We start from the raw sequence: 27467 nt of genomic DNA, 5'->3' as shown, positions 1-27467 counted from the left end.
TAAAGATGAAAGACTTTAGACAGTTTTTAACTCTCAGTAATGCCATAGTGATCGTTTGATATATGGACCTGCAGCGGAGTTTAGACCCAGACACGGCTAGTGACGTCAGACTGAACAACCGGATAGGGCTTTGGAGCGTGATGTCACGGGGGGTGGGCGTGGAAAGGATTTTGGCCCGATCCGCTATTTTGGGGGTCTAGCGCAAGTGAAAGGGGAGCGAAGTCACACACAACAGCCACGGTTCGTATTTGCTGTGTGGTCGGCTGCAATGTTCGATCACACGACCGGCAAGAGAATAAGGTTGAAAATGGTTTATCTTTTCATTCTTTCCCAACCTGGAAGCAACACGAGCAGCTCGTGTATTGATGTTACCAAATGAAGGCGTCTAGCCTGGAGAGCAGCTGTGAGATGAGCTGACGTCCATCTCCAAATATCTGTCGGTGCTCCGGACATTTTTATTCCGGTAAGTTCTAAATATGTTCATATCTCTCTTTATAGCCTATTAGTTTTATTTTCGATGCGCTCTGAGCTCATAGCAAATTAGAACAAACATCCTACTGAGTGATTTTGCAGAACTACCTTCTATCTATAGAGATGCTAATTATTTGGCATTATTGCAGCAAACCAGCCTATGAAATGGATGAAACATCGTGACTGGTTTCCAGTGCTACACGAGGGACCTGCTGCAAACATACCACCATGCCAATCAGATTACTTCTTCCATGTGAGGGTGAAGAGGTGACCCTCCTGGATAAGATGGTGAAGGTTTGCTGCGTTTTGGTGAACAGTGATAATAAAACCAGCGAAGAATGAAACCTGCTCCTGTTAAATATTCTTAAGTCTTGTGCTGTTAAAATTGCTGTATTTTTTTCAAAAGATACAGTAAATAATGTTAGTAGTGGGTGATGTCATGTAAACACTCATGATTTTTGTGTAAACATTTTGTCATTTGTAAACTATAAATGACATCATCATTGTAACTGATGTGATGTTCTATAAAGTGGTTTCAATAAAAAAAAAAAAGAGCAAAAATTAGTTTGTTTCTTTATTCAACTTTTGAACAGTGGGACTCAGTCAGTACATATTCAGTAAATGCAAATTATTTACACAGCAGTGCACTACAGGCATAAATCTAGACCCCTAGATAAAACATTATGGGTCATTCCCACAACCCACAGCTTCACTGTGTTCCAGCAAAGTATCCAATAGCAGTGACAACTCCTCCACAGTAGCAGGTGGGATTTTTCTGTTTTGAGGACGGCTCCTTTTACCTGTCACTACAGATGGTCTGTTTAGGTTTTGATCAAGAGCCTAGTTTAAAGGTTTAAAGGTTTAAAGAGTGTGAATGACAGACGGCAACAACTAAAAACATGGAGCGTGTTAGTGAGAACACGTGATGTCACGCTCTGTGAAAGGAGGGAGCTCAACGCATCACAGGCCAGGATCACTGATATTAGGGTTATGGGAATAACAATGAGAGACACGCCCCCTCAGCGTCCATCATCCGGTCGGATTCGCAGTCGTGCCACTCTGATGAACTCTGTTCCTCCTGCAGGGCTGGAGAGCGTGGACCACTACCCCATCCTGGTGGCTGTTACCGGCATCCTGGTTCGGATCCTGGTGGACGGAGACCGGCAGGGGTAAGACCTTCTCTCTGGTTCTGGCTCTGCTGGTTAGGGTCAGCCGGGGGCTCGGGCCACGGCTGCTTCTGCGTGTGTGTGCACCACTGACTTTTCAAATTAAGAGCCCTGTATGTGAGTAACTGCTTGGTGTTGGATCCTGTGTGTGAAACACTGTGTTCTAATGTGAGCTTGATAGCAGTCACATGATGCTCAGGCCTCCTGACCTCTGACCTCTGAGCTGCTGACTAATCCATACGTGGCTCGGGGTCACAGTCAGTGATCGATAATAGTGATCGGTAAATGTCCCCAATCATCTCCTGACTGACTGCTGATGTCATCAGAGAAACCAGGCGGCGCTGGTGATGCAGGTGTGACGTCCACGTGGTTTTCATCATATTACTTCAGTAAGCAGAGCTCCTCCCACTGAAGCTAAAGCTCAGGTTTAACTCATGAAGGCTCAGGTGTGTCGGTCTCCTCAGGTGTTTGAGCAGGTAAACTGCTTCTCCGAGCTCAGTTTGGAACAAACTCATAACGCGAGGTTGTCGTCACTCTGCTGTTTATGGAGGACGGATGGAGTCGAGCTTACCTGCCGTGAGACGTCTGCTCTGCTGCCCAGGAAGCTCCACCCGAGCGTGACCGCGCAGCTGTTTGTTCAACCCCGCCCACCTGGGGCGTCACAAAAATGAGTTGTTTACAGTTCACGGTGGGGCGAGCGAGGCAGCCTGTAAGCGTGACGCTCAGGTGTGCAGGGGGACACGTCCAAATGACCTCCAACGCTCAGCACGCCTCCGTGACGCCGCGGCTGAAATAAGAAGCTTAGTGTGAATCCAGGAAACCCTCCTCACTCTGAGCACCTGGCCCCGCCTCTCAGCACAGTGTCCAATCACTGGGTGTGCTTGGTTTTGATTGGCAGGTGCTGGCAGGGAGTCTGTGGCGCCGTTATCGGGGCTGTTCTGATGTGTCAGCGTTTTCCTGATGAACTGCAGGTCAAAGTGACGGCGGCGGGTTGCAAGCAGGAAGCTCACCGCTGAACGTGCAGTCTAAGACGAGCCGACGCTGAAAGGCGGGACTTCCTGTTTGCCTGGCGTGAAGCTGTGGGAGTCAGAGGTGTGATCTGTGAAGTTTTGGCGTTTTTGAGGCCTGATGAATGAATCCAGGTCACACTCGTTTGAAGTGCCGCTCAGACGCTCGCTGAGCTCGAATCAGCCGTGAACTTACTTCCTGTCTTCCCTCTTCATTTGCACGCCGCCCTCCTTCTGTCACCTCCCCCATCTTTATGTAACACTTCACTTTGTGTTGTTTTCACATCAAAGGTAACGCCGTGTTTTTAACAGGAATTATCATCTTCCTCTCGGCGCCGCCGCAGCGCGCTGAGTTATTTGTGTCTGTTATTTGCTGCTCAGCGCTCTGACAGGCGCGCTGCACCTGCAGGCGCTGCTCAGGGCGCAGTACTGCAGACGCGTCTGCATCTGTGTTTTTAGGTCAAGGTAAAGCAGAGACGAGGTCGGCGTGAACCCCGCTTCCTGTAAGCTTCCTCGGACGGAGCGTTTCCAGGTGGAGTCGTGACTGTAACTTTGATAAGTGGTTGGAGATGGATGAGGTTTGCAGAGTGTTGGGAGCTTGCAGTGATGGAGACCGCAGGAAGGCTTAGTGCCCGTTAATGGACTCTGAGAAACGAATAAAGGCATTAGCGTTGTCTGCAGGGGGCGGGGCCGGCTCCTGCCTGGCGAGGTGGAGGGAAACGGGGGATGTCCTCAGCCTGTTTAAAGCCTGGACAGGCCCCTCCCCTGTCACTTTGAATGAAATGTAATAAGAGCAAGTCTGAAAGGAAGTGCGGTGCAGAGGAGCTCTCATTAAGGAGACATCGATCCGATATTTGGATCGGTCCGGTCCTGACTCAGGACGCCGGGTCAGGCGTCGCTGTCCTGTGGTCACACAGCTGGAGGTTCATCAGCTGGTTAATGTCGCCTCCTCCTGCTCCATCTGTGAGGAGCATCGATGCCGTCACAGGTGTGTGAGCAGTGTGTCCTGATTTATGACATGAACCATCACTGACTTTTACTTTCCACAATAAAACACACCTCTCAGCTTTTATTTTGAAGAGCTGGACATAAACGTGCCTGCAGGCTGTAAATAAACCACAGAAAGGTTCACACATGTTTCTCAGCGTGTTTGATGGATGTTTGTTCATTAAGAATGATTTAACACTGTTCAGAGGACAGAATCAAATATTGATCTGATGCTGATACAAGCGTTGGTATCAGACTGGCATTCGTCCACCGGCTGCGCCTCCAGAAAGAGTAAAAGGTTGTGGTGCTTTTGGACGTCAGAGCAGGAAGAAACAGCTGAGCTTACAGCCGTTAAACACAGAGACGCATTAGAAACTGTCCCGTTTTTAGCGATGCTCTGAGTGGAGCTGGAAGAGTGCCAGTCGCTGACTCGTTAAAGCAAAGAAGGCTTCAGCTGCTGAGCCTCTGCTTCACTCGGCCCTGAGCCCATGAAGGCCTGTCCTTCACCTCGCTGCTCCCATCACAGCGTCCGCATTCTAATGGTGGCTGTGTGCGCTCGAGCAGCTGACACGCCACATCCCATCGATGCTTCCGTCCATTAATGCAGGGTCCTCGCCCCAGCACAGATGTGTCAAACATGTGGCCCCGGGCCCAGAACAGAGGTGCAGCGTGCTGTGACATGTTTTGTTACATGGGAGACATCTGGAGATGTTTGCAGCGAGAGCTCGGACTTCCACCATGCTGGCTTCTCCTCATTGGCTCCCTGTTGGGGGCCTGGTTCTGGCGGAGGTTTCTTCCTGATAAGAGTTTTTCCTTTCCACTGTCACCAAGCGTGTGCTCACATGTCATCTGATTGTTGGGGTTTGTCTGCAGGGTCCGCACTGTTAGGTTTTGTATTGTTGATTGCCATTTATGCTTAGAAATATCTACTTATATATGCTTAGAGTTTTATATTAGTTGTAGATTGGTAGAGGTTTGATCCTTGATGGTCTGCAAACTTTGTGTGCATTAGAGAGCACTCTGGGAGCACGAGAGAGGTCGTACCTTGTCTTATTGTTTTATGGTAGGATTAACGTAGCTACGTCTGTTCTAGTCTAAGTGCTTTAACTGCTGGACTTCCTCACCGTGTTATCTAGGGTGAGACTACCCTCTTCCTGACCAAGGATGTTTGCTTTTGTGCTTTCATGTTATAGGACCCTTTGATCAGCAGTAACACACACACACACACACACACACACACACACACACACACACACACGGTACTCTTTGTGTGTATGTAGACATCATATGTTAATGACCCTATGCATATTCATGTAACCTCAATAAAAGAGCAGTGTTACGGGGGAACAGACGAGAGCAACTGGGGTCAAGCGAAGGAACGGCGTCTGTCCGGTTCTCTCCCGTGCACGAGAAACATGAAGAACTTTGCCTACTTCGTGTCTTGCTTGCGGTGTAATTATATTGTCTTCAACATTCCAGCGAATAGGTTCAAGCTACAAACCTATCACGCACCTACAGCATAAACATATTTACTTATAAAAGCAGTGACAGCCTTTAAGGTTGAAGCATGAACAGCAGGCGTAATCCTGGCGTGTTTGGAAAGACAAGCGTCCTGTTTTCATTTGTTTAATGATGTTTGTTCTTCTTGCCGTCGCCTGAAGCCACCCCCCCCCCCCCCCCCCACACACACACACACACACACACACACACACACAGGATCTCCATAAAGGCAGCGCTGCTGCTGTGATTGATCGTGCTCGACTTGTGTGGACTATGAGCCTCATCACTGCCCACACACACACTCCCCCCACCCTGTGTTCACATCAGAGCTATTAACAGCCCCCCCTCCGTGCTCCATTGTGCAGAAAATCAGTGGTGCTAATTGTTGTCCATTAGCTCTGGCTGAGAGGGATCAGCAGCAGCTTGCAGCCTCCTGCAGATTAGATTGAGACCGAGGCTAATTAGCTTAGCAGCTGTGGAGCCTGAGAGGCCTGCACCGCGCTCTGGGATGGAGCTTCTTTTTTCCAGCCTGCAGAGATTTGCGCTGCTCGCTAAAAACAGGCTGAGCAGCTGGGTCAGCTTTGAGGTGACGGCGTGACTCGATACCACGGGGAAGACTTTGACCCCAAAAGTAATGATGAAGAAGATGAACGTGTTCTTTTCCAATTAGAAGTTAAGAGTAAACAAAATAAGAGCTTAAGACTGAAATGAATAAAAGCTCTTCACAGATTTGAAGGTGAAATGTATTTTAGACCAAAGGGTACGGCAAACAGCACGACGATGGCTAACAGCACGACGATGGCTAACAGCACGACGATGGCTAACAGCACCACGATGGCTAACAGCACGACGATGGCTAACAGCACCACGATGGCTAACAGCACGACGATGGCTAACAGCACGACGATGGCTAACAGCACCACGATGGCTAACAGCACGACGATGGCTAACAGCACCACGATGGCTAACAGCACGACGATGGCAAACAGCACGACGATGGCTAACAGCACGACGATGGCAAACAGCACGACGATGGCTAACAGCACGACGATGGCTAACAGCACGACGATGGCTAACAGCACGACGATGGCAAACAGCACGACGATGGCTAACAGCACGACGATGGCTAACAGCACGACGATGGCTAACAGCACGACGATGGCTAACAGCACGACGATGGCTAACAGCACGACGATGGCAAACAGCACGACGATGGCAAACAGCACGACGATGGCAAACAGCACGACGATGGCTAACAGCACGACGATGGCAAAACAGCACGACGATGGCAAACAGCACGACGATGGCAAACAGCACGACGATGGCTAACAGCACGACGATGGCAAACAGCACGACGATGGCTAACAGCACGACGATGGCAAACAGCACGACGATGGCTAACAGCACGACGATGGCAAACAGCACGACGATGGCAAACAGCACGACGATGGCTAACAGCACGACGATGGCTAACAGCACGACGATGGCAAACAGCACGACGATGGCAAACAGCACGACGATGGCAAACAGCACGACGATGGCTAACTCATGGAAACCATTTCGTTATTGCCGAGAGCGTTATGGTAACGTGTGCTGTGAGTTAGCCGTTAGCTAAAACTGACCTCACAGCTGCTCCAACGCAGCCAGAAACACATGAAGCAGGAAGCGTGCAGCTCTTTGGTCCTCAGCTCTTCAGGCCTGAAACCGTCCGATTGGTCCTCCACTCCCCTCCTGGTCCACGCGTCCGTAATCTGCTCTGTCACGGCTCGATCTCCCGCTGAGCTCCAATTCATCTTTATCCAACTACTGTCCGCTAGCTGCTACGTTAATGATAACAGATGGCTAATGCTAGCGTGTGCACCGGCCTGGTTTCTGACGACCCTCCAGTTTGTGCACTGGGGCCGATCAGCCCATGTTTTTATGGTAAATCGTGTTTCCTGTGAAACGGAGCGAGTGCAGCCTGGATCTGATGGTCATCAATGTCTCTTCTCTCAGGGTCGAGTGAAAGCGTTTCACTGAAGCTTTGGTTTCTGGGGTTCCTAGTAAAGTGAATATCACGTCACGCCCAGCTGTACTTACAGTTGTGGCGAGCAAGTGTTCGCGCTCACAGTCGGGCAGTTCACCGCCACACGCCAGCATCCCTGCCGTTCATCTCCACGCTGCTCTCAGACCTGCACGCCTCCGTAAACCTGACCTCCATCCGAAGGGCTGAACTTGTCTTGTTGATGCTGTGTGAACAAAGCGTAGCGTACACCTCGTGACACGGGCGTGCAGGCGCGTCATTGTAGCAGTGCAGAGTGGCGACGCCGGCTGTTCCGGAGAACGCTGCGGGGAGTCACCTGATGATGATGACGTCTTAAACAGAGCATGCTCAGAGCGTGAAACTGAAAGCAGCACGATCAGAGACTCAAACAGCAGCTGAACGTCTTTAATAAACACACGGCACACACAGACTTTATTGTCACGTTTTACTGAACATCACGTACGGCGCTCTCCGGGGAACCGCCATCACAGACATGGTGAGGTCAGGCTTTAATTTCTCCAGCAAACAAAGACGTGTTTATATTTGCAAACAACATGTGAAACAACGAATGTAAAAACCCTCCATGCTGCTCACGCTCACGAGCCCCAGATCAGTCGCCTAAAGCGCTTCGTACTGTAAGGTGAAGACCTACGATAAACAGAGAAACTCCAACAATCAGACCACGCCCCCATGGAGCAAGCGCTTTGGCAACAGTGGGAAGGAAAAACTCCCCTTTAACAGGAAGAGCCCAGTTATCAGCATTTAGTTTCGTGGCAGTTCTGTCACACCGAGCGTGCCTGTTCATCTTTAGTGTGACTCTCAGAGCTGTGAATACTTTACGGTGAGCATTCACTTCCCAGCATGCACTGCTTTGAGGCTGTGATTCGTCTGTGTTGGATAGTGTAGTGTTAAGACCACACACCTTTGGAGCAAGTTTGATTCCCTCCCAGTATCCAGTGAGGGTCCTGGCTCGGCCCCCATGCCAAACACCAAGCCTGGAATGGCGCGGCTACGTCTGCAGCCCGTCCGCAGCTCGGTCACGTCATCTGTGTGATTGTGTACGTGACCAATAAAGCAGTTTCTTGTGTTTTTGAAAGCATGCGGGTGACACGACACAGAGGTCCGACCTAAATGGAAGAACCAGGATTACAGCATCGGCTTTTTTCTGCGTCAGCTGACGTGAACGATGATGTGAAAACGTGCTTGTAGTTCTTAAACATCTAAACACGGTGTTCAAGACCCTCAGATGAGTCGCTCGTCGGTGCATCTGCGCGTACGTGCGTGTCGTTGCTCTGAAGCGTGCTTCTTGTCCTTCCCGTGGTCACGTGTCAGCGTGGAAATGAGGCTGGAAGGAGGCCGCGTGGCCCCGACAGAGGAGAAGATCTGAGGACGAAAAGAGGAGGAGACATTTTATCACTTTAAGGTTATCACACAGGGCCTGAACAGTTCACCCACAGAGCGCACACACCTGAGCCTGAACAGCCACGCCTACAGGGTTTTGACTCAAACCGCCCTTCACTTCTTATTTTTACAAGCCTGTGGGAAATACGTGCAGTCGTTTATTGCAGACACAAGCAAATGCAGAATGTTAGGCAAAGACAGAGTTCGGCTCTCTGGGGGGGGCTCTGGCGGGGTCTCTGGGGGTCTTCAGGAACTGTTCTTCAGGCTCCCTGAAGGACTCTCATGCTGTTCTGTCAGGATGATCCCACACTGCTTCAGTGATGTGGAGCTCTGTGTGTTTCTATCCACGTGTGCTTTGATGCACTGACTGTGTGTTTGGATCTTTGTCATGCTGAAACAAGCTGCTGTTTCCAGATGTTCCTGGCTGGTGGATCAGACTCTGATAGTTCATCAGTTTATCAAAGGTCTCCAACAGCACTGAAACCATGACAGAGCCTCCACCGTGCCGCCTCCTGACCTCCTCGTACACACTGACCGTGATGTGGATCCATCGTCCAGTTCTCGTGTCATTTTCAGACCTCTGCCTTCCCTCCCGTGTCCCCTCGTTAAGAACGTCTTCCTGACAGCCGTCCTTCACTGATCGTCTCTGATGAGACTTCAGTGAGCAGCAGATGATCAGCTGAAGGTCCAGATCGTCTCTCAGGTCCTGTGTCGGGTCTTTCTGATCCAGTTTACCTGCCGTAGAGTTTGGGAATCACCTCGTTGGAGCAAAAATACAATTTGATGTTACACTGTGTTTTCTTTGGGATTTTACACAGATTGAATAAAAACATGGAAACAAGTGAAGCGTGTGTGTGACGGGCGAACAAAGAGCCTGCAGGAACCGTTTAAACGCTGTTATGTGCAGACAAACACTGGTGCATCGTAGAGTGAGGAGAACCTTTGATCAGCGCTGTAGTCCAGCGTGATAACAGCCGACCTGCAGACGTGCTCGGTGATCCTGACTGTGACAGCACACTTTGAAAGAGGCTCCGTGTGCTCTCATCAAGCCAGGAAGAAAAGCCTTTCCTCCGACACATGAACTAAACAGAAGCTCGTCTTCATACCTCTGGTCTATGTCCTCTGCAATGTTCCCTCTAAGCTGCGCGCGTGCACGATTGCGCACTGCTGGCACGTCTGTGCCCACAAAAAAAACAAATCTAAGCTGAATTAAAATTAAACTTTATCAATTCTGTTTTGCAGTGTTAGTCAGTGACTGGCTGCTCCCGTACGGGATCAGAACGATGTCGCCTCATCCCACAGTCCAGCCAATCACGCGATTCACATTCGTATATACGCAGCTAATCAACGTGGTTGACGTTTATAAGGAAAACGCTCGAAAGCCTGTGAGCAAAAACCAAACGCCGCCCTTTCCTATTGGTGGAAAAATGTACCATGTGGACCAATCAAAAAATGATATGGCTACATGGCATTTAGTTATTTATGGAGGGGGACGTTTTAGGAGTGACGGTGTGTTTGAGATGTGAGACATTTGTGACGTTTAGCACAAATCTTGTGTAGTTAGTGTGTAGTTAGTGTGTAGTTGGTGTGTAGTCGGTGTGTAGTTAGTGTGTAGTCAGTGTGTAGTCGGTGTGTAGTCGGTGTGTAGTCAGTGTGTAGTCAGTGTGTAGTCAGTGTGTAGTTAGTGTGTAGTCAGTGTGTAGTCAGTGTGTAGTCAGTGTGTAGTCAGTGTGTAGTGTAGTCAATAGTGTTGTTGTGTGTCAGAACAATGAGGCGCCTGCTGAGTGTTACAGGTGTTACAGCAGTGACACATCTGCTGCTGTCAGGCCTGCAGGTATCAGGCTGTTGTTCTCCTTCATCTCATAGTGGACACAAATTATTTTTGGAGCGGCACAAATAATTTGTGTGGCATCAGATTTGATGCAGAACAGCTGATTGTTCTGTAAATAGTGTGAAATGTTTATTAAAAAACACCTTGGCTGCATTTTTAGATAAACAGCTGCAAAAAACTTTGTTTGCATAACTCAGTAACTTTTTTGAAGAAGTAACTACATAATTAATTACCCAACATTGGTCATTATTTACTGTATTTGCAGACAGAGTTACCGACTCTCTCCCAGACCACAGACTCATAATACAGTCAGAGCTTTATGAAAGAATAAAGAAAGTTGTGTTTTCAAAACTGGAGTTCAAGTTATTTTTCCTTCCAATAGTGTTAACATGCTGCACATGGACAAGATCTTTTTTACATTCTCATTGTCAGTGAGCTAAAGCAGTTAATGAAAAGTCGTCTAACATAAACGCTGTAATTTGATTATTTTAATAAACATGTAACTTGGATGATTGGATGCTGGCGTGACCACAGTGCACACGTCTGCTGTCGCTCACAGTGGTCCAAGGGACGCTCAGGGAGTTTGTGTGCTCAGACACATGAAACATTAGAGGGAACTTTGGTCCTCTGCTGGTTAAACTGGTCCGGCCTCGCGCTGACTGGTAACGAGCTGCTCCATCTTCGTGGGGTTTGTCTGTGCCTTAAAAGCGCTCCGGTCTTTGTTTCCTGAGCCGTGTCCCGGATGTTTGGATCTGATGTGTGATGCAATGGCGTGTCCAGCGGGGTGGCCTGGGGGGGCACAGGCCACCCCCCCAACCAGACTGGCCACCCCAGGTGCCACCCCAAAGGCAAAACAATAAAAATTCAATCAAATATCCGATTATGTTTTCACGGTGACGCTCAGATATCCGAGTGTAAGTGAATGCAGCATCGCTTCTGCGCTATGCGCATCACGTTAGCAAAGGTAGGAGAGCCAAGCACGAAAGACGTCACTGCAGGAAACAATTTTTCGGTGAAAGAAAATGAGGACAGAATAAATGTCCCGGTAAGTAATATTAAGTTTGTTGAGTTTAGTAAACTTCGGTGAAATTAGAATACCAAGGAAAAAATAACACTTAAAGAATTATTGCAGCTGTGGAATATTTCAGACAGTATGCTACTGAGGGCAGCTAACATAAGAGTTATGAGTTATAAGATATAATCTAAGTCGTAACATTGCTGTATGGAGCTGCAGATTTGGTTGCAGGTTAACATAGCTGGACTGGCCATCGGGCATACCGGGCATATCCCCAGTGACTTATTTTTTATTTTTATTTTGTAAGGGCATGAACAATGAGAGGTGGTGGATTGGCCAGATGCAGGTCGATGTGTAGAAATAACTCCGTTGTTTGGTGGTGGCTATGACGGGGCTTCCACAGAGGCAGTAGGTGGATGAGGGAAGGGGAGGCAGGAGGAGAGACCCGAGGCAGCCGCCAGTCCGAGTGTCAGGTGAACTGAACTTCAGGTAAGAAGTTATGAGCTGCAGTCTATCTGGGTCAGATATAAACTAAGTTTAGGTGGAGTTTATTTTCATTGTGCTGACTTTTTACTGTCAGTTGCAATAACTCATACTGCGTTCTAGCCAGTTTGACGGAGTTTTTATACAGTACAGCTGGGTGGGTGCTATGATGTTACTGATAGTGAACTTTATTTTATTCATAAGGTTAGTAGAGTTGCCAACGGCTCCTTAAAAAATGGAATGGTCCCTCATTCAGAGAAAATATTACGCGTTTCGTATTGAGCTGAGAAGAGACGCAGTTTGTCCCGGACTTTAGCTAGAATGGAAAAAAGACACAAAGCTGGATTTATTCTGTCGTAACGCTGCACAGCTGCCTCTTCTTCTCTCATTCTCTCCCCTCTCTCTCCTGTTGCTACTTCAATCATGAAACTGATCAATGATCAGCTGATCGTCTCTCTTGTTTATTTATCACCCACTTTGCACCAGAAAGAGGAAACCAGCAGATGTTGCGCTAAACAACAGCAGCACGTTTAAGCTTGATCAGCTGTTGTTAGAATTTATTTAATATTAATTTCTAGTATCAGCTGATGTTTGCTGGAGCCACAGCTGTAAAGCTGCTGGTCATGATGTCGGTTTGAATATGTGGTGAGAGGGAAACATGAAGATGAAACCAGGAGATGTCCTTACTGAACCATCAGAGCTGTGATGGAGAAACAGGTTTACCTTTTAGGTGACAGGAATGAGTTGAAGTTATGAACTGTTTCTGAGAGACAAATAACACCAGGATCCTTTTCTAAGCAGCTGACAGCTGGTAACTGTGCAGGGGCGGGTCTAGCAAAGTTTTGCCAGGGGGCCAGGTAGGGCATTAACAGGGAAAGGGGGGCACAAAGAAATACTTTTCTTTGTTATTTTCATTTAAAATATCTAGCTTTTATTAAATAATTATCTAAATCTTACAACCAAAGTTTTTATCTGACGTAAAATGTATAGAAATCATACATATACCAACAAGACTGTACATCACTGTCACAACAGGGTTTGTTTTCATTCAAAGTCTTTATGGCTTTAATACCTGGTGGGCCAATCTGTAGTGAAAATGCCCAATTTTTCTGTCCCAGTCCAGCCCTGCAGGTTAATACTGGCAGTGTCACCATGCCAGCTGACTGTATTTCATCATCAGCCAGTGTTGTTCTTTATCAATATTACCAAAGTTTACCATAAGGCAGCATAGAAAGTATTTACTTGCTTTCAGGTTTTATTCAAATGTTAGTCTTTTCAGTTGTTTCCCCACTTTTTTCCTGTTTCAAAATCAAACACCAGTTTGTGAGAAGATTATCTTCTTTTTTTAACAGGCAGATAAAGTTTTGCATTGGCTAATTTGTCAATTGTTTGCTACAAATGTTCGTATTTTAATTTTCAAAAATGTTTTTGCCCAAAACATATGTGCACTATATGTCAGTAAAAATGCTATGCAAATATTGATGTCCTTGAATGCTGAGTAAACACTGACAAAGCACTGATTGTATCTCTTGTACTTTATCAACGCAGTATCTAAAAACTTTGCACCGTAGTGGTTAAAATCTCATTCTAATAAGAGTTAAAAGTGCATTTGGTTATTAGGTTTATAGGATTATTGAATTATGGTTAAGGGTTGGTAGAATTTTTTTTTTAAACATTATCTGCCAATTACATCTGCCACCCTTCTCCAAATCTGTGCCCCTACCTGGCCCCCCCAACAAAAATTTTCTAGACACGCCACTGGTGTGATGTAAGAAGGAGGCAACATAATCCTGTGAGGGGGGAGGGGATGGGTCTGTAAAAACTACAGGCGTCACATGACATCCAGGAGGAGGGGTCTGCTCCGATGCTGCCCGTGAGGCTCGGACTCTGTCTCCAGGAAATGAACTGGATCCACCATTGGATTGGTTTTATTAACACATGCGACCGGCACCTTTTAAGCATTTCTCTCACTTTACATCCTGACGTGTCAGGCGCTCCGCTGAGCTGATGCCGTCCGTGATTATCCGTGCCTCACGGCGCTGATGAGGAGGCGGGGTTTGGTAGCAGCTCTGAATGAAGGAGCTCAGGGGTCGTTTGCTCGCCCGGGGGCCTGTAATCTGATCTGAAGAGCAGAAACGGGACTCGCATGTTTGGAAGCTCAGCCATGTTCAGATCACGGTTCATCTCCTGATTATTGATGAATATCTGTGATCATCAGCCTGCCAGACGGGTTATTCATCTGATGAACTCGGCTCGAATGTTTTTCCACTTTTGTGTTGTTTCTGCTCTGAGGCTCTCGTGGACTCTGAGGGCTCGCCTGCACATTTAAAGAAATCACATCTTGTGTAATTAAGGCGGTGTGAACAGTAAACACAGCCTCTGCAGGGAGTCTGCCCCGGCTGGTCCAACATGGTGGCGTTAGTCCATCAGACCGCCGGTCAGCTGCCTTGTTGGGAAAGCAGCTGAACAGCAGCCACAGGACTGGATTTCCTCTAATAAATCAGTCGTTTGTGACTCTGACAGATGAGCAGAACAGAGCTGCTGTAATGAGCCCCAGGTGCGCTGCTGTTAGTGTACCTGCACCAGCCGGGAACACTGACGCACGAGCGGAGACCTGAGGACGGAGCTGATTGATAAAGTGATCAGAAACTCAGGTGAAACATCTGGATCCATGAATGATTGATGAGGTTCAGGCCGGTTCAGCTGCAGAGCTGGATTCTTCCACGGGGCTTTGATTCACTCTGCCTTCATCAATTTTTCATGGCAGATGTTTTAGGCGAGCCTCAGGAGGAGGAGCCTCAGGTGGGAGCTCGTTCCAGATGGCTGACTGAGGTTACCCTACTGTCGTGTAGATATCGTCATGCCTGCACTCTTGTGTGTTGCTCACAGGAAACACAGCGCACTGCTTCATTCAGGGAACACTCATCGCTTTAGGCTGACTTCCTGTTGTCAGTAGGTGGCGCTGCAGAGCGAAACATCAGCGAGGCCTTTCGCTAAGACGACAAATCAGAGCTGTGTGTTAAAGTGAGGAAACTGGAATCTTGTAATGATGGAGTGAAGGAGGCCGACTGTCTCCTGTCAGCTGGACTCATCCACGGCCGTTAGCTGGGAGCAGATTCGTGTCTGACACATAGAGCTGGGCGATAGAACGATAACGATATGTATCGCGATATAACTTTTACTCGATAGAGAAATTAAGCTATCGCGATAGACCTCGCCGCTCTTGTCCTCAAAAAAAAAAAAAAAAAAAAGGTCAGCCGATCCAAATTAAGTAGCGCAGAGCCGAACCAATCACAGCCGCAGCGTCACGTCGCGTGACTTGTTACGTACAGCACAAGTGCCAAGCCGCACGTGTGTTTGTTTGGGAAGCAGCCAGCGGGTAATGGAGGAAATGAGTGTGCCGACTAGAAAAATCAACCGAGCGTGACCGAAGAGAAAACAGATGATGGTTCCAACGCCGGAGAGATTGTCGAACGGAAGAGCCATAGAAGTTCCGTAGTGTGAAGGTATTTCGGCTATTTCAAGTCTGACAAAAAACAGAGTAGCTGCACTGTAAATTGTGCCGAAAGCAAGTCTGGAAATACAATAAACTGGTGCATGCGTCACACTGTGCGCCACGTTATTGTTTCGGTGAAATGAATTTCTACAATACTGTTAATTCTACTCTCTGCAGTGTTTAAATGCTTACATATACACACAGTTACTGTCCCTCCACACTTACGACTCGGTTCTGCTTCTATGCCCCAGCTTTGTTTACTTTTTCCCACCGAGGCTTCTAGACTTCTGATTGGCCAACATTTCTGCACGGTTAGGAATCTAGCGCCACCTGCTGCTTTGGCATGTTCATAGCAGCGTTTTCCTTCATTTCTGCCTTTATGTGTGGACGGGATTATTTTTTAAAACGGAAACGGAAAATCTCCGTTTTCAAAAATACCCGTGTACGTGTGGACGTAGCCTCAGTCTCTGACTGGAAGCGCTAATTCGTCATTCGGCTTTTGTCAGACTAAAGTAACTGTTAAAACTGTTTGAAAAGCTCAGCTATACAACAAGGAGAGATTGAGAATTTCCTTTTAGTTCTCAGTTTATTTGATATTGACAAAAGTTAGTCAGTTTTGTCTGTTCTTCTGTAAAACAAACTAAGATTTATTTTTAGAATTAATATTTTGTTTCTAAGTGGAATTGACAGTTTAGTCTGTTTCGTTTGTTCTATTTTGAAACTTAAACGCTTTAGCGGCTGCCTTTTGTGTAGTTTGTAATATTTGCCTTTATTTATCTGAAAAAGTCTCATGTTCCTTAAGTACATCTACCCTGTTGAACTTATTATGGGAAATAAATATTTAAATAAAAACAAGCTGCTGATTATTTCACATTTTACTTGTGAGCAACGGCACATTTAAATCTTACAAATATAGTTATTTGGCTTATATCGTGATAGATATCGTTATCGCCTGAAATGAAAAAAACATATCGTGATATGAAAAAATCTCATATCGCCCAGCTCTACTGACACAACAAGAATATCCTCCTGTTCACGAGGCTGAGCATTTAAAATAGGGACGTGTAGCACTTCCTGTTTTGCTGCAGCTAATTTCAAGCTCAGAGCTTCAGCTCACCGACGAGTCCAGTCTCAGCGCGAGGCAGTAATTCAGTACAGCTTTATTTAAAAGGCACCACATCAACAGTCACCTCCAGGTGCTTCAACCTGTACCACACCGTGACCGCTCAGCTTTCCTCTCTCAGCAAACGAGGACGTGTTTGTATTTGTATCCAGGATGTGGAAAACTGCTGAAACTACAAACGAGCCCCAACAATCAGACCACGCCCTATGAGCAACACGTTGGTGACAGTGGGCACGAAAAACTCCTTTTAACAGGAAGCAACCTCCAGCCACACCAGGCTCAGGGAGGTTTTCAGATCACAGCGTCGCGTTGCCCGCTGCTTTCTGGCATCTGCACGCCTCGCTTGGCCTCAGCTTTGCAATGCCGCCATGTTTGCCACGGCTAACCCTCCAGAACCGTTGTTGCTGGAGTCCACCATCTGTTCATGATTCACTGCTCATAATAATCCTTCTTTGTCTGATTCTGGGCTGATTTAGCCCCTCCCTCTTTTAGACTGACTTTCTTCTGATTGGCTGTCCCTTATGGAGGTGGGTGGAGCTTGTGTTGTGTAAGCTCTGCCCTGCTGTCACAAAGGCAGCCTGAACTTCAGTGTAACTCCTCGTTCCCCGACGTAAACGCAGCTCAAACAAACTCGGCGATATCCCAGGAAGTCGCAGCAGATCGGGACGTTAGGCTGTGAAGGTGCTGCTAACAACGAGCGCGGGCAGCAGCAGGATGTTTGGTCCTGAGTCTGCTCGCAGAGTTTTGGTGTGTCGTGCTGATCCAGCGAGCTGCTCGGGGCGCCGCCGCCTCACTGAGCGCGAGGGAAGACCTGCTGAATATTTGATGGCTGCTCTGCCTTCAGTGTTACATAAGAGCACCACATCACTGCTGCTCCCACTTACGTTAACCCCTGAGTGGGCAGGAGATGCACAGCAGCCAATCTAACCTTCTGATGAGCACGCCACTGCTCATCATCAGCTGATTGGAGCGCTGTGATTGGCTCGTTTCAGTCCCGCCGGCTCTTTCTCGGCCTGCGTGTATCTCACAAACCCCAGCTCAGAGCCTGCAGCGCTGCCCGGTAATGATGAGCTGTGATTGGACCGATTCGTCAAACGGTAGTTAACGCCACCTCCGGTGAGACGTGAAAACGGCGCTTTGGAAGGAAACGATCTTAACTTATTCCACAAAACAATCCTGAGGCTCGGCTGATCCCGGCGGTCCGAGCTGCTCGTTTGGGGTTGTGGTTCCGCCTGCGGCTGGCGTCTGCGGCCTGTGGGAGGATGACGGCGGTGATCTCGTGTGTGTGATGGGATGAATCGGAGCCCGTCTGTGTGGTTCCGCTCGAATGTGTCGAGCTTCTTAATGAAGTGTGAAAACTTCCTGCAGGCTTTGAAGGGTGCCATCCGCCCCCCTCCACCTGACTTGCCCGTGGTGCTGGTGAGGTGTGAGCTGATTGGCTGCAGCCAAACGGCCTTTTCTGCGCTCCCTGAAGGACGTGCAGAGCAATCAGCAGCTTCAGCTCGTTTCCTATTGTGTTGATTTGAAAACAGCGTGAAGAAAATGGTGTGTGTGTGTGTGTGTGTGTGTGTGTGTGGGGGGGGGGGCACAGCACACCTTGTGAAGTATAAAGGGGATCATGTAAAGAGTGTGTGACAGGAAAGGCTGACTCTGTCGCTGCTTGTTCAGCCAGGCGGCCGCGCACACCCTGAGAACATGATAACTGAGATGCCTCAGAGGTGGCTCTACCAAAAATCTGAGATGTGTTTGAATATCAAGAGCTTGAGGTCAGAGGTCGCGGTCTCTTGTGAAGAGTTCATGACTGTCCTCGCTCGATACACAGATCTCGGCGCTGCGATCAGCGTCACGGCGCCGCCCAGAGGAAACATTAGGAGAATGATTCTCAACGAGGAGCTGCAGGTCGACCGCGTCACCCAAGGAAAGCTGTCTGCTGATTGGATAAGCCTTCAGCCCCCATCCCGTCACCGGCGACAGGTTTTTCCAACGTTTCTTTAAAGTACCGTAACTCTTGAATGATTTGCGCATCTTAAAAATCCCAGCGGTTCCTGAAAGCAGCGACGCCCTGCTTTCCGCTGATATTAGAGTCCTTCGGGTAATCCCAAGCACTGCGTCACAGCGGCCCGAAGACGAAGGTTGAGAGAGACGAAGGCGCACAGAAAACTGACGCTTTGTCAGACATCGTTTTTCTTTCTTACAATAATTTTATTTTTGATGTTTTTAGTGTTTTATATAAAAATAAGAGTTGCTGGATGTAAGCCCTGATAACAGGGTTTCATAGAACATTGTTTTATGCCATGTTTATTTCATGTATGACAAACACTGCCCCGCCCTCTTCCAGCACCTGTAAAGCAGGTGTATTTGAGGCTTGCAGGACATGCAGGCAGAGCAGGCTGGGTTTATTATCCACTCAGGAAAATGTTGCATAAAAGGAGCACGAGTGTCAGCAGTGCGATGTAGGCCTTTGGCTACAGACTGAGAGGAAGTGTACCGGGGAAGAAAAGAGATGCCCAAAAACAAACCACAGGGTCAAAGGTCACATACTTGTTGTTGTTCAGACTGTAAGTCTTGTAATCATGTACAGTCTCTCTTTCTGCCTCTTTGAGTAAAAACTGTAACATTTCAATTCAGTCCTTTTCTGTTACTAATCCTGATTACGCTCACAGTAGAGAAAGAAGCTACCAGATGTGGAAAGACGCAGCAATCCTGAGGACGGGGACAAAAGCTCACAGCTGATTTTATGACACTTTTACAGCTAAAACAACCAAATAATTCCAGGAGGCCTGTTTAACTTTATAAAGGATAAAGCAGCTTCCCCAGAATCCCACTCTGGAGCGATTCTTTGTGTGTGCGTCAGTCTAAGGGCCGACCTGTGGAAGCTCAATAACTCGAAGCTCTGCCAATAAGGAAGCTGCATGAACGACATCATTTCCTGGTTACGTGCAAGCAGAAGGCGCTCGCAGTTTTTAGCAAAAACAAACAATCAGCTTTAAGTTCTCCAGCGTTTACGTCAATCTCGCTTCACCGAGCTTTCTGATTGGCAGAGTGTTTCACCTTATAGATGGTGGTGGGAACAAGCTTCCATACCAACCTCCTCGCTCTTACTCTGAAAGGTCAGCGACTGCTAGCTGGTGCTGCAGAGTCTGGCTTTGATATCATGTAAACAGGGCCAGTGTTGTCCTGTACAGAGACCTGGAGAGCAGCGTGTCACCAGGACACTCAGTCATATAACACTCGTTCCAAGGAGCTGCAGCTCCAGCTGTAACCTGAAGCTTCCCTACTGTGACTACGAGTTTCCATCGGCTCCTCTGCTCGCCACAGAGCGCTCACGCTGCTGTCGCCTACATGCACACTGGGAATAACGATGCTAATGCTAGTTAGCACGTTTATGATCAGCTGTTGTCGATCGCTCTGACCATCCTCAGATCTTGAGGTCAGCTCGTGATGCTCATCTGTAGTTTAGCCCCCCCCCCTACACTCACTCACACACACACACTCACTCACTCACTCACACTCACTCACTCACACACACTCACTCACTCACTCACACACTCACTCACTCACACGCACACACACACACACACACACTCACTCACTCACTCACTCGCGCACACACAGGCACGCACGCACACACTCACTCACTCACTCACACACTCGCTCACTCACACACACACTCGCTCACTCACACACACACTCGCTCACTCACACACGCACACACAGACACTCACTCACACACACAGACACTCACTCACTCACTCACTCACACGCACACGCACACACAGACACTCACTCACTCACTCACACACACACACGCACACACAGTCACTCACTCACACACACACACGCACACACAGTCACTCACTCACACACACACACGCACACACAGTCACTCACTCACACACACACAGTCACTCACTCACTCACACACACAGACACTCACACACTCACTCACTCACACGCACACGCACACACAGACACTCACTCACTCACTCACACACACACACGCACACACAGTCACTCACTCACACACACACACGCACACACAGTCACTCACTCACACACACACACGCACACACAGTCACTCACTCACACACACACACGCACACACAGTCACTCACTCACACACACACAGTCACTCACTCACTCACACACAGACACTCACTCACACACACACACGCACGCACACACAGTCACTCACTCACACACACACACGCACACACAGTCACTCACTCACACACACACACGCACACACAGTCACTCACTCACACACACACACGCACACACAGTCACTCACTCACACACACACACGCACACACAGTCACTCACTCACACACACACACGCACACACAGTCACTCACTCACACACACAGTCACTCACTCACTCACACACACGCACACACAGACACTCACTCACTCACTCACACACACACACGCACACACAGTCACTCACTCACACACACACACGCACACACAGTCACTCACTCACACACACACACGCACACACAGTCACTCACTCACACACACACAGTCACTCACTCACTCACACACAGACACTCACTCACACACACACGCACGCACACACAGTCACTCACTCACACACACACACGCACACACAGTCACTCACTCACACACACACACGCACACACAGTCACTCACTCACACACACACACGCACACACAGTCACTCACTCACACACACACAGTCACTCACTCACTCACACACAGACACTCACTCACACACACACACACGCACACACAGTCACTCACTCACACACACACACGCACACACAGTCACTCACTCACACACACACACGCACACACAGTCACTCACTCACACACACACACGCACACACAGTCACTCACTCACACACACACAGTCACTCACACACACACACGCACACACAGTCACTCACTCACTCACACACAGACACTCACTCACACACACACGCACGCACACACAGACACTCACTCACTCACGCACTCACTCACGCACGCACGCACGCACGCACGCACGCACGCACTCACTCACGCAGACACTCACACACTCACGCACACACGCACACACGCAGACACTCACTCACTCACGCACGCACGCACTCACTCACTCACTCACTCACTCACTCACGCAGACACTCACACACTCACGCACGCACGCACTCACTCACTCACTCACTCACTCACTCACTCACGCAGACACTCACACACTCACGCACACACGCACACACGCAGACACTCACTCACTCACGCACGCACGCACTCACTCACTCACTCACTCACTCACACACAGACACTCACTCACTCACACACAGACACTCACTCACTCACACACTCTTTAATGACAGTAGGTGCTGCAGGTGTCCCTGTGGGGGCAGCGAGGCTCTGACCTCGGGGTTCGTAGTGACATATTGACGGCTCATGATAAATATTGATCCACGGTCCTGCGGAGGTCTTACCCCACGCCGGCGGGCCGTCCTGCTGTCCCTCTGATCCAGCTTTCAGAGAGTGTTTCCGAGGAGGCGCCACGCTGGCTGGTGATTATGATGGCGGTGGAGACGCCGCTCCAAACTTGGTCAGAGATGTTGTTTAACAAGCAGCTGCAGTGAAGTGTGTCTGTGGCGTCTCTGATTTCACGTGTGAAACATGAGAGCGACTCTGACCACGCCCACACGCTCGCTCTGAAGCGTTTAGATGACTTTGCTGAATGAAATGCTCGCAGCGGCCCTCACACTCACACCTGTACGATCAGGGTTTGTTTTATCTGTAAAATGATCATTTCTGCACGCGATGAAGAGATTTTCAAGGTTTCTGACCAGAATTTTATAAACATTAAGAAAAAACTACTTGAGCAAAAACACCCAATAATAATACAAATAGCTGCTCATTTCTGTGTTTATTCAGACCTGTGTTTTCTGTCTGTGCAGTGGTAAAATAACAGGATGAAAATGGGATGTAAATTAGGGAATTATTAAAAAGAAAACGTGTGTGTATAGAAGTAAAGATGTCTGTATATAAATCTGAATGCGCGCGCACACACACACACACACACACACTGTGTGCTGGTCAGAGACAATAACAGCAGTGAGCTGGGCAGTGCAGATACTCGGGTTTATTAACACACAGATGCAGAGAGGACGACACACAGGAGGAGGAGGAGCAGTGAATACAGTGAGGACAATAACAGAAACACGTCTGTGCTGATTGGCCTGTCGGTAATCACATGACTGAGGCAAAACAAGTTTCACAAAGTTCCAACAATGGCCCCGCCCCCTGAATGAATCATTCCAGCTGATGTTTTTATTTATTCATCTCTATAATTCGTGATCTGACTGATGATGACAGTAACTGAACTCCAGAGTGGAGGGAGACGAGGAGGAGGGGCAGTTTCTATTTTTACTGGCTAAAAGCTGCTCTTCTGTGGCGTCACGCGGTGACAGGGCTACAGTGCGACTGGCTCTACGAACAGAAAGAAGCTGAAAGGCTCTACAAAAGGTCTCTCACCTCTGAGCGAGACAACAAGGCATCGTAAACGTTTGTTAAAGGTACAAGCCGTGCTTAAAGGGACAGCCGTGCGCTCGGGTGCAGTCCGTCCTCGCACCCCGTCATGCTATCTTTGGTTTGAACTCTGCGGCCCGTCACGGTGCGCTGGTTGGGTGCGGCGGGCTCGTCTGCTCTGGAGGGTTTTGGTTAACAGTATCAATCTGTGAAATTGCACTTGGATGTTTTGGATGAAAGCCTCGCCGTGGCCTGTGGGTCCATGCCGGAGTTGTGCTCAGGTGGAGGAGGAGGTGAGGGGGAGTGAGAGGGGAGTGGGGGTGGTGCGTTGCTATGGCATCATGATGGGCGTGTCTGAGAAGACAGACATAATGGAGTCTGTCTCCCCCGCCCTGTGCCGTGGCTGTTGCTCTGCCCCTAGCAGTAACCCTGGCCCCAGGTGTCCCGGCCCTGCCCTCAGCCTGCCATTTTGCTGCTCTCTGATTGGCTCCAGAAACACCACATGCTTGTTGGTACTGACCTTGCGGCCCGGGCCCTCCGTGCTGGCCGGCGGGGTGGGGGTGAGGATGGAGGACTGGGCGCTGCCCGCCCCAGCCTCGTTTCCCAGACTTGGGGTGGCCGTGGCCGGGGGCGGGGCTTTCAGACATGGAGGGCAGCGGCAAGGCGTCAGGTAGAGGTACATGAGCACCAGCACCAGGCTCACCACGCAGCCCAGGAGGGTGGTGAAGCCCGTGTTGAACGGTTCCTGGGGGTCGTTGCTATCCGCCAACACCGTGACGTTGACCTCCCATGTGTCGTTGCGGTGATGCTGCCGGTCCTCCGCCAGACACCAGTAGATCCCGGTGTCCTTCTCGCGTGCCGCCATGATCTCCAGGCTGCCGTTGGAGAACATCTTTAAGGACCCGTTATTCCCCGGGGGCAGCACCGACTCCAAGCTTGGCGACACCCAGAGGAAAGTGATGGCGTGGCCGGAGAGAGTGGTGGCACAGTGCAGCAGCAGCGCTTTCCCCGCCGTCACAGTAACACTCCTCTTCTGGGTCACGGCACTCAGGTTGCACTTCTCCAGGTAGCGTCCATGCTGGAGGAAGCGCACAGTGCCTCTCGGGTTCCCGTAAACCAGACAGACGTGCTCCTGCCTGAAGAAAAGCAGCGACTCAAACTCCTGCTGCTCCCAGGACCGGAACAGGCTGTACATGGGGCACTCGCACCACAGCGAGTTGTTGTGCAGGTAGAGCCCCTTCTGCAGCGAATGGGGCAGGGCCAAAATGTCCTCCAGGGGCAGTTTGGACAGGCGGTTTGAGGACAGGTCCAGCAATGACAGGTGGGGGTGGCTGTGCTTCTGAATGGAAAAGAAGGGGAAGTCTGTGAGGCGGTTGTGGCTCAGATAAGCCTTGCGCAAGTTTGTCAGTCCAGCCAGAGGTCTGCCCTCCACCCGCGAGATCCGGTTATTAAACAGCAGCAGCTCCTCCAACCCTGACAGCTCCTGGAAGTAATGCTCCTCCAGAACACAAAGATGATTGGATGACAGGTCCATGTTTCGGAGCTGAGCTCCGGACGAGTTTCTGAACGCTCCCGGCATGATCGCTGTCAGCTGGTTGTGGGCCAAACGTAACGTCTCCAGTTGAAGAAGTCCTTGGAAGGCGCCGTCCTCCAGCTGCGTGATGTGGTTGTGGCTGAGGTCCAGGGTGACGGTGGAAACCGGCATTTCTCCGGGAACGTGTCTCAGAGTCAGGGTAGTGCAGCTGAAGATGTCTGCGGCGCAAATGCAGCCGCCCGCCCGATAGGAGCCCCGAGACGAGGTGACGGCAGCGTGTACGGGGCTCGGCCGGTGCAGCTGCAGGCACACCAACAGCAGCACAGCAGCCCGCCACGCTGTCGGAGAGTCCACAGCCTGCAGGAATTCCGTGTGACCACCGACGTGCGACATGATGCCACCAGCGTGTGTCCCTTACTTTGAAAGAGCCTCAGTTTGCTGTTCACATCCTTCGTGCGCCGCGATTCATCTCATTTTGGCGTAACATGGTCGACACGTAAACACAGAGCAGGCGGAGGAAGCTTGCTGTTGCTCATAGTGTACGAGTCTGTGCGCGTCCTTCACTCTGAGCCTCTCATCGTCTCCTCTCAGAGCGTGGCTGTGGAGCGCGCTCAGTGTGCCTCCAGGCTGTTTGTTTGGTCTAACTCGGTTAATGTTGTCCACCTGCCAACCCGGCAGACGCCAGGAGAGGAGATGCCTAAATGGGTTATGTGAGGTGGAGGCGTCCCAGCACAGACTCCCTCTGTCAGTGATCCAGGTGTGCTGCGATGTCAGAACACCTGTCCCTGTCGTCCCATTTATCACACAGAAAAGTCAGAAATCACTTCCTGTCTCCTCCTTTCATCCCATATCTGCTCCGTGGGCGTCCTCCTTCAGCTCTGCTCGCTCCGGGAGTTTCCTTTCCGCACTCAGTCTCTGCTGCTGTGACGATGGCGAGCTCCGAGCGCCTCAGTTTGATCCTGGGATCAGACTCTCAGTGAGGTCGGCATCCCGTCTGCTCCACACTCGTCCACCACGCCGCTCTGCTGCTGCCCTGCGCTGTCTCTGGCCGCACTGAGCGCGCTCCTCGCTGCTCCCTCACAGATGTTGCTGTGTGTGTGCAGGTGTGTGTGTCAGTCGCTGCTGCCTCCGTCTCTTGACTGCGCTCGGCTCAGATGTGAGCTTCGTCTGTCGCTTCTGGTGCTTTCCCAGCTCCACCTCTCCTCCTCCTCCACTCTGGATTAACCCTCTCTCTCTCTCTCTCTCTCCCCCTGCTCCTCCCCCTGCTCCTCCTCCTGCTCCTCCTCCTCTCTGTTTTTGCTGCTCTGCTGCTTTCCGTCTCTTTTTGTTTCAGGCTCACACTTTGTTTCCGTCTCCTCCCTCCTCCTTGCTCCTCTCTCGGAGGCGCCGTGTGTTTCCTCGGAGGAGCGTGAGGAGCAGTGAGATGAACGCTCCTGTGATTTTACTCACAGAGTCAACAAAAATGATACTATGATCATGGTTTGTGTGATGATCAGGAGGAGGCGGGGCTCCAGCATTTCAATCTATGACACCATGAATACTTTGTGGCTCCTCCCTCCATGAACGCCATCTCCTCCGGGTTGTTCTCAGCCGTGTGTGTGTGTGTGTGTCCCTGTCTTTTGGTTTTCAGTCACAGTGTGTTTTATGCTGATTTGCTGTCACAGGATTAACATTGCACACACACACACACACACACACACACACACACACACACACACACACACACATTCAGACACGCAGAAACACACGCTCGCGCACACACACGCATGCAGATAAACACAGACACACCGACACACACATGCAGCATGCGCATACACTACAGACACACACACACAGACGTCTGAGCCCGGCGTCTCCGGGTGGCGTGCGTCCTGCCTTTCTGCTGTCGTTGCCCCGCCCTGCAGGAGGACGCAAGCTGATCTCAGCCCAAGGTTAACATGAACACGAGCCCTTGAAGAGGTGAAGCTGACCTCTGACCTCTGACCCTGATCCTACCCTGCTGGACGTCCTGTAACGTCCGACTGAAGCAGCTCCACACAATAAAAACTTTATTAAGTCCAGCAGCAGGTAGAACACGGCGTTCTCTACCACGCACTGCTGTCATTGGTTAGACTGTGACACGTGACTACTGATGTAGTGTTTATTCATCTATACTGAAGCTGCTGAAGGAAGGATGGATGTATTAGAGGTGAAGTTGAGGCTGAAGTCAACGGTGTGAGGCCATGGCTGACTCGGCTGTTCTCCTGACCCTCCCAGACGTCCCGTTTCCTGTGACGTTCCTGTTCATGTGCTCCGTGTATCATTAGTGCCATAGCTCTGAACACGCTGCCCTTTCCTGGTTTATTATTAACGAGGGAACACGATGGACTCAAAACACAGCCGGCGACATTTCCAGCTGAGCTCTGTGACTCAGTTGTGTGGATGACGGCAGCCTACAGGACCGTGGAGGGGGGGCGTGTCGAGAGGCTGAAAAGATAAGGTCACAGGCGGTTTTACAGGGAAATGTCACCATGCTTCCCTCAGAGATCATCCTGTGAGGGACTCTACCCAGTTTGCTCACCGCTGAGCAACGAGCCAACATCTGCATCCAAACAAGAGGGGAAGTGACCGCTTCTGTTTTTCACTTTAAAAGCTTATTTTGGCGCCCTGAGTCACAGCGGCTAGTGCTGCATGTTTGATTCTGCAGATTTTTGCCCCCTGTGAAAAATAAAGCCTCAAATCAGAAGAAGTATTTCACTCCCTGGTATAATTCTCAAACACCTATCAAGCACCTATAAATACCTAAAGCAGGTAACTCGTAAGCTGGAGAGGAAATAGCGTGTCACAAATTTAGAAGATCATCATTTAGCCTGGAGAAATAGTTTGCTGCTTTCTTATAAAGCAACCATCTCCAACCTTCCTTTCATATCAAACATCCTTGAAAGAGTAGTTGTCAAACAGCT

At 49.6% G+C, this 27467-nt stretch overlaps 2 protein-coding genes across 9 annotated transcripts in view; one reads left to right on the top strand and one right to left on the bottom strand.

Annotated features, from left to right (window-relative positions):
• rnf123 (ring finger protein 123) overlaps positions 1–27467 on the top strand; it is a 112898-nt gene that overhangs the window by 42541 nt on the left and 42890 nt on the right. For 5 of the 6 annotated variants that reach the window (XM_026166582.1, XM_026166581.1, XM_026166580.1 and 2 more), the window contains one exon: positions 1556–1640. In XM_026166582.1, coding sequence (XP_026022367.1) covers positions 1556–1640 — 85 coding nt within the window. Of the gene's footprint in view, positions 1–342; positions 464–620; positions 740–1555; positions 1641–27467 lie in introns of those variants that run through there. The other variant, XR_003272367.1, reaches the window with a different exon arrangement.
• Positions 6411–25722, bottom strand: amigo3 (adhesion molecule with Ig-like domain 3). Of its 3 annotated transcripts, XR_003272368.1 has the most exons (3): positions 23512–25722; positions 9091–9313; positions 8474–8690 (listed from the first exon to the last, which is right to left on the bottom strand). XR_003272368.1 is itself a non-coding variant. In XM_026166583.1 (2 exons), exons 1-2 carry the CDS (start codon positions 24916–24918, stop codon positions 8397–8399), a joined length of 1548 nt encoding a protein of 515 aa, XP_026022368.1. In that variant the 5' UTR covers positions 24919–25722; the 3' UTR covers positions 6411–8396. The 3 variants fall into 3 exon arrangements, 2 of the variants coding, with proteins under 2 accessions (XP_026022368.1, XP_026022369.1); XM_026166583.1 differs by lacking the exon at positions 9091–9313 and having other exon boundaries at positions 6411–8537; XM_026166584.1 differs by having other exon boundaries at positions 8474–9313.

The sequence above is a fragment of the Astatotilapia calliptera genome, chromosome 5 (assembly GCF_900246225.1).
Source record: "Astatotilapia calliptera chromosome 5, fAstCal1.2, whole genome shotgun sequence".
Classification (NCBI taxonomy): domain Eukaryota; kingdom Metazoa; phylum Chordata; class Actinopteri; order Cichliformes; family Cichlidae; genus Astatotilapia; species Astatotilapia calliptera.
This window is presented reverse-complemented; position numbering and strand designations above follow the sequence as displayed.

Excerpts from the sequence above, each read along its gene's own strand:
- amigo3 (XM_026166583.1), bottom strand. The coding sequence starts at position 24,918 with ATGTCGCACGTCGGTGGTCACACGGAATTCCTGCAGGCTGTGGACTCT. Across the intron at positions 8,538-23,511 it reads CGGAGGGCCCGGGCCGCAAG|ATCTTCTCCTCTGTCGGGGC; the intron begins GTCAGTACCAAC and ends TTTCGTCCTCAG.